Source organism: Piliocolobus tephrosceles, chromosome 3 (assembly GCF_002776525.5).
Source record: "Piliocolobus tephrosceles isolate RC106 chromosome 3, ASM277652v3, whole genome shotgun sequence".
Taxonomy (NCBI): Eukaryota; Metazoa; Chordata; class Mammalia; order Primates; family Cercopithecidae; genus Piliocolobus; species Piliocolobus tephrosceles.
This window is the reverse complement of record NC_045436.1, coordinates 135,734,644-135,755,503: the sequence shown is the minus strand read 5'-3', so window position 1 is coordinate 135,755,503 and position 20,860 is coordinate 135,734,644. Positions and strand designations below refer to the sequence as shown.

Sequence of the window (20,860 nt, the reverse complement as noted above, 5' to 3'; positions counted from 1 at the left end):
TCAGCCTGGAATTCTCATATGCCATAAACAGATCATTCAAGAATGAAGGCAAAATGAAGAGAGTTCATTGATATAACAGACCTGCATCACAAGAAAGGTGAAAGGAAATTCTTTAAGCCAAAGAGAAATGACACCAGTTTGAAATCCAGATCCTTGAGAATAAAATGCATCAATAATAATAAATATTTGTGTAAATAAAAAAGACTTTTTTTCTCTTAATTTTTGTGTAATATTCACACCTCTTTAAAGGAAAATGCATAACACTGTCCTGTGGGATTTATATTGTACATAAATGTAATACATATAACAACTACAGCATAAAGAAAAAGGTAGAGTGGGAGCAGAGGGAATATACACCTATACATGTACATGCTTTCTAGATTTCAGGTGAAATAGTATCATTATCTGTAAGGATACTGTGAAAAGTGAAGAATATCTATTGTAATCTCTAGCAAAATCACTAAAAATACACATAGGCATGCGAAAATGTACTCAGAAAAGATCAAGAGGAAAATTAAAATGGAATTATAAAAACATATTATTCAAATAATTCAAAAAGAAAATACAGAAGAGGAAGAGAAGAACAAAAAATAGAGGAAATAATAGAAAACAAAATCCAACTATACCAGTAATTACCATAAACATTAATGGACTAATAATTACAAATAAGAGACAAATATTGAATGAAGGATATTTTTTAAGACAATACAAATTTGTATGCCATCCACAAGAGCTAAACTTCATATATAAAGACACAGATTGAAAGTAAATGGTTGGAAAATGACATACTATGCAAAGACTTAGCATAAGTTTGTAGAGGGCTAATATCAAATAAAATAGATTTTAAGATAAAGTTATTAAGATAAATAAAAGAGGACATTTCCTAATGATAAGAATATCAACTTATCAGAAAAACACAACAATCAAATATGGAGAGTCCCCACCAGAGTCTCAAAAACACGTGAAGCTGGAACACTATTTCACCAATAAAAGGGAATAAACTCCTGATACATGCCACAACACCACTGAATCTCAAAAATGTTATGTAAGTGAAGGAAGTCATACATAAAAGACCACATATTGTATGATTCCATTTACATGAAACATCCAGAAAAGGCACAACTCTAAAGACAAAAAGTAGACTAGTAGTGACCTCAAACGGAACAGGAATTAACTGCCAGATATGAGGGATCTTACTGGTGTGATGAAAATTTTCTAAAACTAGGTTATAGTACTGGTTATACAACTCAGCAAATTACTTAAAGAAAAAAAAATCACTAACTGGGTAGGTTTTATGGCATGTAAATTATACCTCACCAAACTTGTTTTTAAAAAGTCAAAAAATTCATAAAACAAAAACTGACAGAATTAAAAGGAGAAATAGGACAATCCCACAAAAATATTTTAATGTTCCTTTCTCAGCAACTGATAGAAAAGCTAGCAGGAAAGTCAACAAAGACATAAAGGATCTGAATAACTTTATCAACCAACATATCTAACGATTATAGAATGCTACACCCAACAACTGCCAAATATTCTTTTCAACTCAGTTGTTCTCAACAGGGGAAATTGGGCTTCCAGGAGACATCTGACAATGTCTGGAAACATTTTTCAATGTTGTATCTTGGGAGATGCTACTGACATTTAGCAAGTAGAAGCCAGAGATGCTGCTTAATATCCTATAATGCACAGGGCTACCCCAATAACAAAGAATTATCTGATCCAAAAATGTCAATAGTTCTAACACTAAGAGATCCTGTTTTCTTTTTCTTTCTTTTTTTTTGAGACAGAGTCTCACTTTGTCACCCAGGCTGGAGTGCAGTGGCATAATCTTGGCTCACGCAACCTCCGCCTCCCGAGTTCAAGTGATTCTTGTGCCCCAGCCTCCCAAGTAGCTGGAATTACAGGCGTGTGCCATGACACCCGTCTAATTTTTGTATTTTTAGTAGAGACAGGTTTCACCACGTTGGCTAGGCTGGTCTCAAACTCCCAACCTCAGGTGATCCGCCCACCTCAGCCTCCCGAAGTACTAGGATTATAGGCGTGAGCCACCACGCCTGGCTGAGACATCCTGTTTTCAAGGGCAGATGGTACATTTACCAGGACAGACCATGTGGAAGGACACAAGACATATCTCAATAAATTTAAAACTGAAATCATACAGAATATATTCCCTAACCACAACAAAATTAGAAATAAATACCATTAGGATATATAAGAAAAATCCCAAATATTTGGAAATTAAACAGCATACTTCCAATTAGTGTACGGATCAAATAAAAAAGATCACAGGAGAAATTAGAAAATATTTTCAACTAATGCCAAAGAAAACATACCATCAAAATTTGTAGCATGCAGCTAAACCAGTGCTTACAGGGAAATTTATAGCTTTATATTTGTATGTTAGTAAACAAAAGAAAAGGGACCATTTTTCTACTTTAACTGCTATATCCTTAATACCTAAAATAATTCCCAGCATTTAACAGGAAATAAATATTTACTAAATAAATAATAAATGAACAGAAGACTGAACAAATGGAAAGATATCTAAATGACAACAGTGGCATCTGAGTGGCAGAATTATGAGTTTTTATTCATTTCTGTTTCTAATTTTTAAAAATAATCCACAGTATTTTCCTTAATTGGCAGAACATTTTTCTTAACCTAAATGGCCCTTCTCTGAAATAAGAAGATTATAGCCAACTGAAACCATAAATAAATTAGATAGCTAGATCTCATTCTACTTAAGCTCTTAAACGAAGAAGGGAATAAAAACAAAAACATTTTGTCCTGTTGGATGCAAATCTTTTTCTGAACTTAATGGTTTTGGAGAGAGGGAGAAATGGAACAAATGTAATTCATTAACTGAAAAAAGTTTCTCCCAATTCCAAACGCAAACTGAACGAGAGTGTGTGACAGTGCTGCGCAGAGGAATCACCCCTGCGGGGCCATCAAAACATGGCGCTAAACCTTTCCGTTTGGATTTTTCTCTCTCCTTGCCCTAGACTGACACAGTCAAAAGCAATTAATGATCAAATAATGTGGGGTTTTTTTGGGGGGGGCGGGGGGGCAGAGGAAGGTTTGGGGGTTCTGTAGGGTTTTTTTGTTGTTGTTGGGTTTTTTTTGCTTCTCTCTCTTCCAAGAAAGCTGCCAGAAAAGAAAACCATTTTCTTCCCACACACAAGGATCTCATTCTGGTCTAACTGAAAATACAGCTTGTCTCCAAGGAAACATCTATCACTAAGAGACTCCAATACTCTTAGCAAGTGCAAGCTATATCTTATTCTCCTTTCTTCTCCCTCAATTTTGAGCATGGAGGTCTCTCAAAAACTCTTAGTTTAAAAGCATATAAGAGACCTCTCACTTAATATTCTTTTTAAAGTAATTAACTGCAAATCAATTAATAAAATTGATTACATATAGGGTATACATATAAATCACGAGCTTTGCTAAGTTCTTAAGAAATTAAAATCATATTCAGGCCAGGCGCAGTAGTGGCTCATGTCTATAATCCCAGTGCTTTGGAGGGCTAAGGTGGGAGAATCACTTAAGGCCAGGAGTTCAAGACCAGCCTGGGCAACATAGTGAGGCCCAGACTACAAAAACGCCTGTAATCCCAGCACTTTGGGAGGCCACGATGGGCAGATCACCTGAGGTCAGGAGTTTAAGACAAGTCTGGCCAACATGGTGAAACCCCGTCTGTACTAAAAAATACAAAAATTAACCAGGCATGGTGACAGGCGCCTATAATTCCAGCTATTCGGGAGGCTGAGGCAGCAGAAGTGCTTGAACCCGGGAAGGGGAGGTTGCAGTGAGCCAAGATCACGTCACTACACTCCAGCCTGGGTGACAGAGTGAGACTCCATCTCAAAAAAAAATCTTATTGATCACCACCACTGTATTCCAGCCTGGGCAACAGAGGGAGACCCTAACTCTAGATAGATAGATAGATAGATAGATAGATAGATAGATAGATAGATAGATAAAGTTAGCTTCTAAATCCCCATATTCCTTTCTTGGGCTTAGTAGAAAAGGTGATGAGGTGGCAGTTCTGCGCTGTTCAATCATGAGCCGAAACTGTGCTGGCTTTAAAAGGTAAAGGTACCCAGTGGTGGGCTTGGGAAAAGTGCAACTACAGCCAATTTGAATGAATCTCTGGGACTCAGAATCTCCACTGAGTATCACACCTCTCTCCATTACCCAGCTCTACTCCTATCTGCAAAAGCCTCAGAAGCTCTACTAATCAATTTGAACCTCTGCAAACAAAGCAATGAGGAGCTGTAAAATTGGTACTTAATAAAGCAGTTCTTAAAACAACCTTTGGCTCCAGTAGCAGATACAAATGTGTTAAAGCCACTGAGAAGCATGGGAAAATCAGAGATTTGCAGAGCAAAAGCTCAGCTTAAATGGAAAGAGGGAAAATTAAAATAAACAGTGGCAAAATTAAGCTCCAACTGGGCTAACAAATCTTATGAACCAAACAAAAGAATAACCAACGGAACATGCAAGGCTACAGTGGAAAATCCCCAAGCCCCAATTCTGAAGTGCCTTTATCAAGGTTATCCAGAAAAGTCAGCAATGAATTACCCCTTAAAATAGTCTCTCCAAGTCTACTGCAGAATGAAACTGTTTGTCTCCACAAATCCCTCAGTTGACATCTGCACTGCAAGCATAAGCAACATTTACACAGGGTGAGACCCAGGAAAAAAAAAAAGCAAAAGAAAATCATCGTTTTCTGAAAGCACGAAGGCTGGCAAAAAGGTTTTCCACAACTGAAGGAACTAGCAGCTGAGGCAGCGACAATGGCAAGGTACCCCCAGGGGCTAATTTGCTGCTCAGGATCTAGTGCCATTTAATCCCACAGTGAGACTTCACAAACATGGGTCTTGGCAATTCTGACTGAAGCACCATCTAAAGGCTGTCTGTCCTAGGCAAAGGATGTTACTCAAAAGAGGCACCCTGTTTCTCATCCAGGTGAAGGAAATCTTTCCCATTAGGTCTTCTTGCACACCAAGTACTCAACATTTTATAGTAACAGAAAAACCCTGCAGGCTATGTGTTTTCTTAGAAAGTACAGGGCTTTCTAACAATTAGAGCTTTCTAAAAATGGAATGCAACGCCTTGGGAGATTGATTCCCTGCCTCTGGACTGGGTCCATCAGATGCTGTTGACCAACTGGCTAGGATATCATAGAAGGGACTCAGCACTGGCAGAAAAAAAAAGATTAAATGACTGCTAGGATCCCATCCAGTTGAAGGAGCTAAGAAAATGAAGGTGATTATCCAAGTAACTCCAGAGAAAAAACACTCTTGCCTGAAATCATCTTATCATTTCAGGAGGAAGAAAAGTAGGTTTTACAGATTGCCCCATTTTCCAGAAAGACATACCGGCACACTCTCATCTACTTCTACAAAACAAGTATAAACAGTTGGAATCCATTATAACAAATACTACAGTATCATCCAAAAATTTCGAAGGCATTTTTGGGCACAGGTTTCCCACTCGTGATAACCCTCCAGGAGATAACAAGCTAGGTAAAAGCTTTTGCAATATAAATACTTGACAATGCAATATTTGCATTTATTGGGGTCAGCTGACCTTTTCATAAGGGAAAAAAAAAAAAAAAAAAAAAAAACACTACAGATGTGTCTGAGTCCATCTTCTGAGTCTTCCTGAAAATCCACACTGAGTAAAGATGGATTTAGCAACAGTGTTACTGTAGAGTCTGGTACAGGTTCTCTGGCTACAAATGTAGGAACTGAAGCCCCCTTGTTCTGGTTCCCATATCATAAACTCATGAAGTACTCTGTTCTTCTTCTTCATGGCATCTTGCAATTATAATTACTTAACTAATTACTCATTTTGTCATTAAAGACTGTGTCCATGCTGGAAGTTCCAGAAAGGCAGGGCTCTCACTGTACCCTCAAGTGCCTCAGGCTTTTATATAGCAAATGTGGGAAAAAAAAACCCACATATTTACTGAATAAAAGAATACTGTACAAAGCCACTAGATTAGCAAAAGTGAAGATATCTGAGAATAGCAGGGATAGATGATGTAGAGAAATGAAAGCACTCACTCATATACTGAGTGTGTAAAGTGGTATAACCATTTTGGGAATTTGACACTTTCTAATGATATTAATGAAAAGCATACCATATGACCTAACACATTTACTTGATGTGCATATCCTAAAGAAACTGGTTCATGTGCACTACAGTATATGTATTAAAATGTTCATAGCTGCATTGTTCATATTGCCCCAAACTGGCAACAGCCAAATATCCATCAACAGTAAAATGAATCAGTAAACTGTGGCATATCCATGCAATAGAATGCCATATAGCAATAAAAATGAATAAACTAAAGCATCATGCAACAACACAAATGAATCTCACAAGGGACACTGAGCAAAAGGCAAAACACAAATGATACATATTTATGATATGTATCAAAATATCAAAAACAAGCCAAACTGAACTATATATTTCAGATATACAAAAATAGGTCATCAGTTCTATCAAACATTAAAAGAGATAAAAACTTACAGAAGCTCTTCCAAAGAAAAGAGAGAACCAATTTTACAAGAATGTTGATAGCAAAACCAGACAAGTACAGTGGAGAAAGGAAAAGTTCAAGCCAATCTCACTAATAAACATAGTGGCAAAAAATCCTAAAAATTTTAGATCTCACAATCCAACCATGTATATAAAAGATAAAGCCCCAATTCAGTTTATCACAAAAATACAAAGTGGGGTCAACATTAGAAACTCTATTAATGTGGCCACACGCTGTGGCTCATGTATGTAATCCCAGCACTTTGTGAGGCTGAGGTGGGCAGATCACCTGAGGTCAGGTGTTTAAGATCAGCCTGACCAACATGGTAAAACCTCATCTCTACTAAAAGTACAAAAATTAGCTGGGTGTGGTGGTGCGCACCTGTAATCCTGGTTACGCCAGAGGCTGAGACAGGAGAATTGCTTGAACCTGGGAGGCAGAGGTTGCAGTGGGCCAAGACCATGCCACTACACTCCAGCCTGTGTGACAGAGGAAGACTCTGTCTCACACACATACAAAACAAAACAAAACAAAACAAACCCAAAACTCTACTAATGTAACTAACTTACCACCACTTTAGAAACATTTGGCACTACTTAGGAAATCTGAAGATGCACATGCCCTATGGCCAGCAATTCTGCTCCCAAAAGGATACCCCAGAGAGAATTTTGCCCATGTGGGCCAGCAGATAGTTTGTAGCAGCACTGTCTACAAGCCAAAACTAGACACACCATATAGAAGAATAGAAAAACAAACTGCAGTATATTCCTACAATGGTATACTATAAAATAACAATGAATGAACCATGCTACAAAGAAATGGCCAATTCTCAAAAATATTAATATAACCTTTAATGATAATAGCAAGTTTAGGAGAATACATGTATATGATCTCATCTATATAAAAGCCATAAACATGCAGAACTAAGTAAATGTCTAGAAATACACATGCATATGTATGTAAAACTACAAAGAAAAGATAGCATTGACACACAAAATGGAAGACAGTGGTTATTTCCTGGGCAAAGGATGAGATTGAGAGGAAAATTAAATTGCAAAGAAGTACACAGAGGGTTTCAAAGTTATTGTTAATGTTCCATTTTTTATAGGTGTATATGCCTATGGATTTTTTAAACTATTCTTTAAAATGTATATGTAGCCCATATATAAACATACACTATACACACATACACTTCTTCATAAACATGATGTATCTCCTAATTTAAAAAATAATTTCAATACTTACCAGTCTAGACCAGGATTTACTATGAATCATTCCTCAATTCTAGCTCATGAAATAAATCAAAATATTTTCCCATAACATATAGTTTTCTTCTTCAAGAAACATGACAAACATTTTCATTTATTTATTCACTCAACTATTTATTGAGTAATTATTATATGTCAAATACTCCTTGGGCACCAGAGAGAGAAACAAAACTGGCACTATCCCTGTCCTCATCAATCTTATAGTTTAGTGAGGAAGATAGATGCTGCATACAAAATACATATAGATAAATATATAAATACAACAAAGTGCTATCACAGAAAAGTAGACTATTGTAAGATTATACAAGGTGACTTCATTAAGTTGGAAATTCAGAGAATTTGGGATTTAACACAAGTTGAAACCTGAAGAGGTTTTAGTAAAGCAATAGGGGCAGGTGGTGTGCATTCCAGACAGAAAGTGGCATGTGCAAAGGACCTGAAGCAGGAAGGGGTTTAAAACACTTGAGAAGCTACACTAAAGCTAGAGTAAGAAACAGAATAGCAAAGATGACCCTGCAGAGACAGACAGAGCCAGATTATGTAAGAATTTGTAGGCAGTGGTATTTTCAGTGAGACTGCAGGCCACTACTATACTTTAGGTAGGAGAGTAACATGGAGGAAGGCCAGAGGAAAAAACAGAGAATCCAGTAGGAGTTACTACAGTAGTTTAGTTGAGACTGCCAGCCAAGAGTTGATGGGTGCCTGAGCCAGGATGGTAGCAGGGAAGAAGAAAAGTATATTAAGGGAGAAGTAGACAGGGAGTGGCAACAGAATAGATGTAAGAGGTGAGGTAAGGATGGTGTGAAGGAGTACACCCTTATTAAATGACAAATATTGAAAATCTGTCAATTGTTATATTTACAATATAGCCCTAGTTTTGATGTTTAAAAGTATACAAAATTATTCTGAAAATAAGCTGAATATCAAAAGGAATAAAAAACTATAATGGATTAAAACACACGGAATATATTAAAATTCATGAATTCATCACTAAATGGTAATACAAAAGACAGAGAGGGAGATAAAGTATATTAAAGGCTCTAACATTGTTGGAAAAGTGGGAAAAAAATGAAAGAGGTCAAAGATGCATGTTGTAATCTCTAGAGTAACCTCTAAATGAATTTGGAAATGTAATATATTAAATGCCAAAAGATGAAAAATATTTCACTGACCCAAAAGAAGACAGAAAAATGAATATAAAATAGATTAATTAAATAAAAACAGAGTAGGGGCCAGGTGCGGTGGCTCATGCCTACAATCTCAGCACTTTGGGAGGCCAAGGCAGGCAGATTACCTGAGGTCAGGAGTTCGAAACCAGCCTGGCCAACATGGTGAAACCCCCGCCTCTACTAAAAATACAAGAGTTAGCCCGGCATGGTGGCAGGCACCTGTAATCCCAGCTACTCAGGAGGCTTAGGCAGGAGAATCACTTGAACCCGGGAGGCAGAGGTTGGAGTGAGCTGAGATCAAGCCACTGTACTCCAGCCTGGGCGACAGAGCGAGACTGTCTCAAAAAATATTTTTTTAATAAAATAAAAATAAAAACAAAGAGTAGGGTGGTGGAAACATACTGCCATTTTACCATACATGTTAAAGTACACCACAAGGATGTTTCCAGAATGTGGGAAATGCTATAGGATCAACACCCTGATTTCTTCAAAAAACAAATTGCAAGGAAAAAAGGGTGGCGGGGGGAGGCTGGAGGTGAGGATCAGGATTGGCCAAAGTGTTAACAATCACTGATCCTGAATGATACACACATGGGAAACACCACACTACTGCCTCTACTTTTGTATTCATTTGAATTTTACTGGAATATAAAGTAGAAAGGAAGAGAGGGAAAATGGGAGGGAGGGAAGAAGAGACAGCAATACAGAGATGGTGGCAGGGAGGGAAGATCTCTGGATACTTATTGGCATATTTATGTGCAGAAAATGTTTTGGCAGGATATATTTTTAAATGTTCAAGTGGTTATCTCTGGGCTAATGTGATCATAATTTTTAGAATGTTACAAATTCATCATCTCTAGGTGGGAAGATTACTGGTAACTTTTAGTCTCTTTTTGTTTAGCTATGTTTTCTAATTGCTTCTACAATGGGTAAAACAGAATGCTTGACTCAAAAATTGTTTAAAAGGATGGAAGAAAGACCGCCAAAACCCAAAAAGCTTCTCCCAACATAGATGTTGATGTGTAAATCTACATTTCTTAAATATTTCTGGGTCACAGCTCGCAACGGACTGAATGTCTGTGTCCTCCCAAAATTCATCCGTTGAAACCCTCATCTCTAATGGGATGGTATATGGAGATGGGCCTCTGGGAGGCAAACAGGTCATGAGGGTAGAGCCCTCATGATAAGATTTGTACCCTTATAAAAGGAGACCCGAGAGAGCTTGCTTTCTCTATCTCCACCAAGTGAGGACACAGCCAGAAGGCAGCTGTCTGTAAGGCAGAAAAAAGGTCCTCACCAAGAACCTGACCCTGCTAGCACCTTCATCTGGGACTTCCAGCCTCTGGAACTGTGAGAAATGATTTTCTGTTGTTTAAGCAATCCAAGAAGGATTGCGTTGTAGGCAGACCAGACTAAGACACAGGCTCTTTGCAGAATCTGACAAAAGCTACTAACTCTCTTTCCAGAAAAATGCACAATCTTATAGAATTTTTCATACAGTGTCAAGAAACTTTGAGATCCCTAATGAACCCATAGACTTTCTATGCTGTCAGTAGTAGTCAGAATAAAAAATTATAGCTGACATTTATTGCCCACTTGCCATGTGCCAAGCATGGCTCTAGGTGTCAACTCATTTAATCCTCCCACCAACCCTCCAAGATGGGCATTCTCATCATCCCCATTTTACAGATGAGGAAAGTGAGGACAGAGAAGATTAATAATTTGCACAGGGTCCGCTAGTTATTAAGCAGAAAAGCCATCATACAAACTTGGGCAGCCTGGTTCCAGAGCTCAGCTCTTAAGCAGCAAAATATGAGGCCACCCACAGAGTTGAAGTTAAACATGCCAAGCAAATATGACATCCTGAATCATGCTCTGGAGAACGTATCTTCAAATTCAATTAACATTAAGTACCTACCATGTGTCAGACCCATCCAAACACATAAGCTCATCCAACCCTCAAAACAGTGCTGTAAGTAACTCGCCCCAAATACGCAGTTCTGACTCCAAGTTCAACATACCACAGCTGATTGCCTCTAAATTGGGGTGATGGTCCTGTTCCACATTACACATGACCTCCCAATGACCAAAATCTTTGTAAGGTAACTGGTTGACATCCAATTCAATAGGTTAAATCTGTAGACCCCAAAATTTGCCCATGATGTAAAGCAATTCAGCATTTGAGATTTTTCTTCATTACTCAGCTTTGGCCTGCTGAGACATCCTGGATGGATATGGGCTTCCAAAAGTTTGCACTTGAGTTTCATATGCATAAATAGGATCATTTATATATACTGCAGATAACTGCTAAATGCTATAATACCACATTGCAATCACATGCAACATAGCCTACATAAATATGAACACGCGAGTTACATGAGAGCTCCCCTAGTACTTACAGTTTCACAGTTCAAGCATCGAGTTTCATTGGTAAGCGTTCCCTGAAAAATCTCATGGACCCAGGTGAGTTCTGGTTTATTATTTTCCGCAGGTTCATTCATGTTGCCATTTTTTAATTTTCCATTTTGTTTTTCCTGTTTCTTCTCTTCCTGCAGGATGTCCGCAATAGTGTTCAGCAAATAATTTAAAAATTCATGAGCATCCTGCTGCATGTAGTTATCAAAGAGATCTGGAAAGGAGAAGGTGGTTATTTCAGTCTCTGGTTCTTGAAAAGCAAATGGACGTAGTTAGTGTTACATGCCATACTTAATGTTTTTTTTTTTTTTTTTTTTTTTTTAGAGACGGAGTCTCGCTCTGTCGCCAGATTGGAGTGTAGTGGTACGATCTCAGTTCACTGAAACCTCTGCCTCCCAGGTTCAAGAGATCCTACTGCCTCAGTCTCCTGAGTAGCTGGGGCTACAGGTGCGTGCCACCATGCCCAGCTAACTTTTGTATTTTTAGCAGAGACCAGGTTCACCATGTTGACCAGGATGGTCTCAATCTCTTGACCTCATGATCTGCCCACCTCAGCCTCCCAAAGTGCGGGGATTACAGGCGTGAGCCACCGTGCCCAGAGCCCATACTTCAATTTTTATACTGAAAGGATGAACAGGTATGGAATATAAACATACTCATCTCTACGAGGCAGCTTCAATGAGTAAGTTTCCAAAGAATTTTTTAAATTCATTTCCACTTTCCACCACGTACCAAGAACAAAATTTCCCATATCTCCCTAGTCATCACATTTATATAAAATTACCAAAAGTTCTATTTGTTCTACAAAGGAACAGAAGTTACCAGATAAGTTCCCTGATAAAATATCAATTTTTAGTATGATGTAACTACCAATGATCAATTAATTATTCATTGGGTAATTTATTCAGAACAACTAGGGTGTCTTCCCAAAGATCATATCAAACCCTGGACCAGTCTGGAAGCAGCCTAGATGAAACACAGAAGGGAGATGAGGGATATGTGTAAGCATGCATCTATCTGATAGTGTTCTGAAACCAAATACAAATGATTCCAGAAGCCTACCGCTGCTCCCCGCCATAAGGACAAACAATCAAAAGATGAATGCAGCTGTGAACCTTCATTATTAATCACGTTCACAACTTGACAGAGTGCTCTGTTTTCTTCTCCACTCAAATTAGTTTTATTCTGGTATGTATAAACTGTAACTTCAAAATATAGCAATCAAATTAAAAGAGATTTTATAAAACAAATACCTGATTAACCAGGCACATCTGATACAGGAAGGCTGAATCTAAGATAAATAGTAATTGCCATAACAAATATCTTGATAGTCATAAAAACTGCCAATACAAAACTTCTGGAATATGTACCTAGTTTCTACTACCTACTCCCCAAAAGAAGATAGAAAAACCAGAAAAATCAGGACTTTTAAACATCATATAAAGCAATCAATTTGATATCCTTCAATTACCTTAGGCAAATGAAAATCAGAGGTATGATATTTAAAACAGCAGAGGCTCTGATTAGATAATAGGCACTTACTTTAATCACCTATGACAAGTGTATAAACCAGTACTATTTTATTCAATTATTGCATCAACCAATTTAGGCCAATGAGTATCCCACTCAGAAGGCTGCCTTGGACACTTTTCTCTCTTACAATGATACTGCCCAGAATGGAGCAAATAAAAAGGTCACTCTAAATTGGAATAATAAATGTGCATTTTTAAGCATGTTTCTAACCCAGTTTTGTTTTATGTTTACTGGGCAGAGAAGAAATGTTTCTTAAAAAATGACACCGAGTAGTTAACCATGCTTATTTTCCCTTTTTGAAAAAAATCTCAGCTCTTCCTTTTGAGGAGATACAGAACCATCAATTCTCCTTATTTCAGAGGCTTAAACACATTATACTGCTTACTACTCACCATTCTCTTTTCTCAGCCTTGAAATGAACTTCTTTGGTGGGATGACGCCAACCTTCTTCTTCTGCGTGGCAATGCTGTGGAAAAGGTCCGCCAGGCACGTCAGCAAGTTTTCCTTCTTCTTTTGCTGGGCCTTGTATGCCAACACATTCTCCCGGAATGGACGGCAGAAGTACAACGCCTGAAGCACGGAGTTACAGTAGCATGTGTTTCCAAACTGCCAAGGGACAACAGGGATGGTTCAAGTCATTGCCTGGGGACGAGCCACCTTTGGAATAAGTAGTGAGGGTGAGAAGGTCCCCACTCCATGAACTGGCCTGGATGTCCCTGTATTGGAATCCAGTTCACTGTATCAGAAAACTAGTTAACTACTCTAAACACCAGTGACCATCTGATCCACAGAGAAATGAAGAAAAATGCACATCATTCTGGTGCTTCTCTAGACCATCAAAGTCTCGAGAATGATAACAAGCACTCTGCCTCAATAAAGAGTCTAATGAGACCTGCTGGTGCTTAAAAAAAAGAGAGAGAGAAGGGAAAAAAAATCTACATAATGCAGAGACTCAGGAAAGCAGCTGGCTAAATAAAAGATGCACATTGCAACACATCAAAACTCCCACGACAGGGAAAATAAAAATCTGAATCAAAGAGAAATCCAGTAATTAGGAACCACTTGCTCGGCTGAAACAGCCTGAACTGAACGGGGGCTGGTTTTCATTTTTCAATATTCCAGGGCTCCTGCCCACTGGCTCAGACCACATTTCCTCACTTAACCCCGAGGAACGCAGGCAAAAATATGCTGCCTCATGTCACTCTCCCAGCTTCCCACCCTCTGGACTTCCAAATGGCCCTTGATCTTGCCTCTGCCAAGACAGCAATTGTGCCAATACCATATTACCCAAGTTCCTAGCCTGCAATCACATTAGGGCCCACCCAGTAACATTTTATACCTCTCACAAAGCATGGATACTGAGATTATTATTAAAGAGGGAAAACGTCTCACTGATTTTCAACTGACTGTAAGACCACCTCTGTAGAAGAACACAGCTGAGACTATCACTTTAGAATTTTTCGTGTACAATGAAATTTAAAGAAAAGAATTCTAAGGAAATAACTAACAAGATTAATAACAGATTACAAAATGCTATGTAGGATTGAAATAGAACACGAACACCTTCTCAAAACTGGTTGTTGGCTTGTGTGTCGTTTAGCCAAGAGCGAGACAGATGCTCTGCCATACTTAACATGACATTTCTACGTATGCTAAGATAGAAGACTTCCTATTTTTATATTTTAATCTACTTTGACACAATTATGTAACAGGAGACAAACCTCTTTGTACAGAGACGCTGGAACTTTCATAAATTACCATTCAAAGGGAACATAAATGAAGCTATTAATAAACACAGATCCCACAATCCTTACACAAACTAGGAAATGGCCTTAATTCTTTCTTTCTTTTTTTTTCCCCCCCTCTCCACAATCTGCATTTGTTATTTTTCTTAGCCAGGGCAGAATTCCCATGCCTTGAATAACTCACTTCACAGGGCTAAGCAGAGGCTTGTGCACAATGGCTAAAAAGTTTGTTTTAAAATTTTAAGTCAGTATTTCACCAACACAATGCCCTATATTCCAGGACTTAGCTTCCCTCCTTCCATTCTTTTCTCTTCTATTCAGTATCTCACCTTTCCCCAGACACCATTCAGTAACACTTGGCCCCAATTCAGTGGATAACTCCTGGGAAGGGAAAGGAACTAACATTTACCGAGTGTCCACAGTATGTCTCAGCTTCATGTCAGGGTTTTAAATAGGCGCTCTCATTTACCCTTCATTATCACCCAAAGGGTAGAAGCCATTATGACCCCCATTTTACAGATGGGGAAATGGAGGCTCAGAGAAAGCAAGTAATTGCCCAAGATCACACAAGCTAGGGAGTAGCACAGGCAGAATTCAAACCGAAGTCTGTATTACATTAAAGCCAATGTTATTCCTATTATGTCATGGGCAGCACTTACTTGCAGAGAATATTTCCAGCTTTCCCAGTGGAAATTACTATTTACCACACCTGGGCACTGACAGACTACGTTCAGCATAATTATTCAGAAAACCAATTGTTTATGAGTTAGTATTTGATGTCACTTAACACCTATATCACAGAGAAAAAGGATCAAGTGAGGAAGAAAGCTCATGAGGATAGAGGCACACCACCTCTACCGTGTTAATACTCCGTTATCATCAACCTACCAAGGAAGCAGAGCTGCTGGGTCCAGCCTTCTACAAAGGAGGTTACTGCTGAGCACAAAAAAAATGAGGCCAGGAATTTCTGAGATAAAATGGTCCCAGTTTTCCCTCCCAACCTGTCCTGCTTCAGGTACACCACCAACTTACACTGTTAAAGAAAGACACTGGCAATGTGCTGGTAACGTTTTTAAAACGCTGGTTGTACTGATGCAAACTTAAAGAAAGACTGGCTAAACAGTTCATCCAGAGGACACAGGGAGAACATATAAAAGCAGATTTGGGTGCCTGGTGCAGTGGCTCACGCCTATAATCCCCGCACTTTGGGAGGCCAAAGCGGGTAGATCATCTGAAGTCCGGAGCTCGAGACCAGCCTGGCCAACATGGCAAAACTCCGTCTCTACTAAAAAATCAGCCAGGCATGGTAGCGCACGCCTGTAATCCCAGCTACTCGGGAGGCTGAGGTAGGAGGTGGAGGTTGCAGTGAGCTGAGATTGCGCCACTGCACTCCACCCTGGATGACAGAGCAAGACTCTGCCTCAAAACAGAACAAAAAAAAACAGATTTGGCTACAAAGACTAATGAAGTTATTATGAAAGTTATGTGTGCAAAGGAAATTCCTTAAAGCATGGGGGGGTGGGAATGTAAATTTGACCCAAATTGCAATAATTAAATGTTTTTTGCTGGGACAACTCATACTTTCAAAAATAGGTTAAGTTGCCTCCTCCCCAACGTTGGCATTCTACTAAGGGGCATAACCAATCATTTAAAAATTGGTAGTGATGAAAATGCACTTAGAGTGGAGTTGCTTCATATACCCTAAAACATTTGATGAAAATAAAACATTTTACATACTTACATTGACCAATCCGAAATAGTGTTCATTGATTGGAAACTGCTCTGGACCAATGTCTTTTTCCAGAGCAGAGGCATTGGTGCCCTAAAAGAGAAAAATAGCAAAAGTTCTGTTGCATGTAAAATAGATGAAAAGTAAAATCATACTTAGAAGAGTCTACTATTGAGACAAGCATCTCCCCCGGTCAACATGATATTTGGTGATGTTTGCGCTGAAGGAAAATGTGTCAGAAGTAAAGGAGGAGAGCAGTTAATAATGTCAGCCTTATTCTTCTCCTCATTGAACTTATTCATCCCCTCAAACCTAATCTACTTGACTTCAATTTTCTTCCAATTAGAAAAGAAAGTTTGAGATAGGCAAATGAACAAACAATCGCCAAGAACTTCTGAATAAGGAACATGGGCATTTCAAACAGCTACAGCAGCTTTTGTAATATTTGATGGCATACAGAATCACATTACCACTATCAAAGTCAATGTCTTCATTTTAATAAAGATTTACTGAACACCCACTAAGCCAGACACTGTTCTCTAGGTCTGGGCATGGATAACAGAACAGTGAACTAAACACACGATGCCTGCTCTCATGGAGTTCGCATTTTAGCAGATGAAGACAGACTGAAAGGAAAAGTGTGTTGGAGAGTTTATTTAAAAATAATAGTGCAGGGGCTGGGTGCAGTGTCTCACGCCTGTAATCCTAGCACTTTGGGAGGCCGAGGCGAACGGATCACTTGAGGTCAGGAGTTCGAAACCAGCCCAGCCAACATGGTAAAATCGCATCTCTACTAAAAATACAAAAATTAGCCAGGTGTGGTGGCAGGCATCTGTAATCCCAGCTACTCAGGAGGCTGAGACATAAGAACTGCTTGAACCCAGAGGCTGGAGGTTGCAGTGAGCCAAGATTGTGCCACTGCACTCCAGCCTGGGTACAGAATGAGACTCCACTGGAAGGGAAGGAGAAGGGGAATGGGAAGGGGAAAGGGAAGGGGAAGGGGAAGGGGAAGGGAGATGGAGGGAGGGAGGGAGGGAGGGAGGGAGGAAAATACTGTAATGGAGAAAAATAAAGTAGGAAATGGGGATGGGGAAGACAAGGAGTAAGGATGGGGGAGAGGTATGCAAGCTGTAGAGGGTGGATAGCAGCACTTTTATTTTTTTATTTTATTTTTTGAGACAGGTTGTTACTCTATCACCCAGGCTAGAGGGCAGTGGATTATGGCTTACTATAACCTCAAATTCCTGGGCTTAAGTGATCCTCCTACCTCAGCCTCCCAAGTAGCTGGGACTACATGTGCACACCACCATGACCAGCTAATTTTTTTTATTTTTGGTAGAGACACGGTCTCATTATGTTGTCCAGGCTGGTCTCAAACTCTTGGCCTCAAGCAATCCTCCCACCTCATCCTCCCAAAGTGCTGAGATTATAGGTGTGAGCCACAACACCCAGCCTGTACCTTTAAATAGAGTGGTCAGGGAAGGCCTTACTGAGAAGGCAAATGTCCAAAGAATATTGTAAATAGTGAAGAAATACAAGTTAAAACCTAACCTTTCCCAAATGCATCAAATTGGTAAGCCACATGACAATCCGACATGATAACAGCTACTGGGTACACCTTCCATGTGCCACGGACTGTGCTATTTATGCTCACAACAATCCTGTGAGGTAAGTACTATTACTATCCCCATTGCACGGACAAGGAACTTAAGACTCAAAAGCATTTAAGAATTCACCTAAGGTCCATTGTAAGTGGTAGAGCTAGGACTTGAACCCAAGAGGCAGACTTGAGAGTCCACAATCATAAGCAAATGCTGTACAGAGCAATTCTAATATTAAACCTTTTGTTGAGTCCCATTAAGGGTCAGTTACTGGCAAATGATTATCATCACTTCACAAGACCTGAATGAGTCTTCTAGGATTAGGAAAAGTGACCCAAGTTCAGTCCAATATGGTAAGTAGTTTGGGAAGCAGGTAAAATAAGACTCCATTTGTACCATGGACTCTATCATCATTCTAGAGAAGGCTCTGTCTACCTTCGCAGGCCATCATGGAAGACTAACAGCTCACAGAAAGTCAAGACTTGAGAGACAGGTATTTTTAAATGAATAAGAAAAAAGTTTTGGCTGGACATGGTGGCCCACACCTGTAATTCCAGCAATTTGGGAGGCCAAGGTGGGCGGATCCCTTGAGCCCCAGTGGTTCGAGACCAGCCTGGGCAACATGGTGAAACCCTGTCTCTACAAAAGATACAAAATTTAGCGGGACGTGGTGGCACAAACCTGTAGTTCCAGCTACTCAAGAGGCTGACGTGGAAGGATCATCTGAGCCTGGGGAGGTAGAGGCTACAGTGAGCTGTGATGGCACTATTGCATTCCAGCCTGGGCAACAGAGTGATACCCTGTCTCAAAAAAGAAGAAAGAAAAGAAAAGAAAAGAAGGAAAGGAAAGGAAAGGAAAAGGGGAAAGGAAAAAGAAAAGGAAAAAGAAAACGAAAGAAGGAAGGAAGGAAGTTTCATTTTTAAAAACTGATCTGCTGTTATTATTTATTCTGGACTCACAACTGCCATCTCCTCTCGCAGAAAGAAATGACCAAAACATAACTGAGAACCAGTCAAAATGGCCACTTGTCCCTAAGTAAACACTAAATGCAAAATGACCCTCCTCAGACCACAGAACTACAGTAGAAATGGTACACAGCTTCCCCTCATCATAACATCCTTCAAATTCCACTTGTTTCCTAGGTCCTTAATACTGTTGCACCAAACTAATAACTCCCTTTACCTGTCATCTGAGACTTAGAGTTCAAGGATCATTTGTGTCTAGGATAGTTTCCATGTTTTTTCATTAGTCACTGCCTTCACAATAATGTGACATTATATACAAGGCTGAATTTTTGAAATAACATATCAAATGATGGTAGGACTTTATAGTGTAGACAAAAATCACTAAAAATTTTTAATTAAGTTATATCTCAAGCACAAATCAATGTAAATAATGCATATTAAATATACCCCCATAGCCATTTTTCAAGCAAAATTAGGATATATGGCTTAGAGCCCAGGAGGAATATCAGATATAAAAGTATAGCACATGGAGACAGATACCATTAAATCTTTCTTTATGAGGTAGGAACATATTCAAGTTAATCCATGATTTTTGCTATTTGGAAATTCTTAGGTTCGGTTTGCTTTTTCTACCTATCTTAATATTTTCCCATTTTGGGAGGTGGCAACCTGGAGGTGGAGGTCATGACTCATACAAAGGATGGCAACCCAGGGGCCAGTGTTCAAGAGAAATACGCTGGAGACAGAGGCCTGGCCCACTCAGGCAGGAAGCTGGGTGTACCACAGCACAGCACAGCACAGCACAGCAAAAAATCAAAGTGAGCTCTCTGTGCCTTCAGTGAAACCTTGCTCTACTCTGAGGTCAGCAAGTCCTCACCACCCCTCAGGTTGAGTTGCTTAGGTCTGGAAGGGTCATGAGGAGAAGTTGGCTGGGCCCTGATCCTTGGCGCTGCTTCTAGACCATGATACCCTCACCCTCTTGTAAAAACACTTCCCTTTCTTTTTTTTTTCTTTTGAGACGCGGTCTTGCTCTGTCCCCAGGCTGAAGTGCACTGGCTTGACCTTGGCTCACTGCAACCTCCACCCCCCAGGTTCAAACAATTCTCTTGGGCCGGGCGCAGTGGCTCACGCCTGTAATCCCAGAGCTTTGGGATGCCAAGGCGGGCAGATTGCTTGAGATCAGGAGTTTGAGACCAGCCTGGCCAACATGTTGAAACCCTGTCTCTACTAAAAATACAAAAATTGACCAGGCGTGGTGGTGGGCACCTATAATCCCAGCTACTCGGGAGGCTGAGGCAGGAGAATCACTTGAACCCAGGAGGCGGAGGTTGCAGTGAGCCGAGATCGTGCCATTGCACTCTGGCCTAGCTGACAAGAGCAAGACTTCGTCTCAAAAAACAAAACAAAACAAAAAAAATTCTCCTGCCTCAGCCTCCTGAGTAGCTAGGATTACAGGCACCCGCCACCATGCCCAGCTAATTTTTGTATTTTTACTAGAGATGGGGTTTCACCATGCTGGCCAGGCTGGTCTCAAACTCCTGACCTCAAGTGATCCACCTGCCTCAGCCTCCCAAAGTGCTAGAATTACAGGTGTGAGCCACCACGCCCAGTCAAAACATCTCCCTTTCTGAGGTCTATAACTCCCACCACTGTAAAGCTCCCTCGTTGCCCCTCTTCTTGGCTCACCCCAGCTCATGGAAGACCTACACTTATACTACAACTCTTATCATCCCAGGTGATTTCAACACCCATGAGCCATCCCACACATGCTCTCGCAGCAACTTGATGTCCTATTTTTCAATTGTCTTTTATTTCACTCCACTTTTTAAAATTCCATTCCACTTCAGCTACCCCTCCCATAGACACCCTGGATCTGGTC

At 39.8% G+C, this 20,860-nt stretch overlaps 1 protein-coding gene across 2 annotated transcripts in view; it reads right to left on the bottom strand.

Annotated features, from left to right (window-relative positions):
* The window catches only part of USP46 (ubiquitin specific peptidase 46), a 68,942-nt gene that overhangs the window by 24,196 nt on the left and 23,886 nt on the right, over nt 1–20,860 (bottom strand). The window contains exons 2-4 of one of the 2 annotated variants that reach the window (XM_023183156.2): nt 16,428–16,508; nt 13,334–13,547; nt 11,393–11,622 (exon numbers count right to left, since the gene is read on the bottom strand). In XM_023183156.2, the coding sequence (XP_023038924.1) occupies nt 11,393–11,622; nt 13,334–13,547; nt 16,428–16,508 (525 nt within the window). The remainder of the gene's footprint in view (nt 1–11,392; nt 11,623–13,333; nt 13,548–16,427; nt 16,509–20,860) is intronic. The other variant, XM_023183157.2, reaches the window with a different exon arrangement.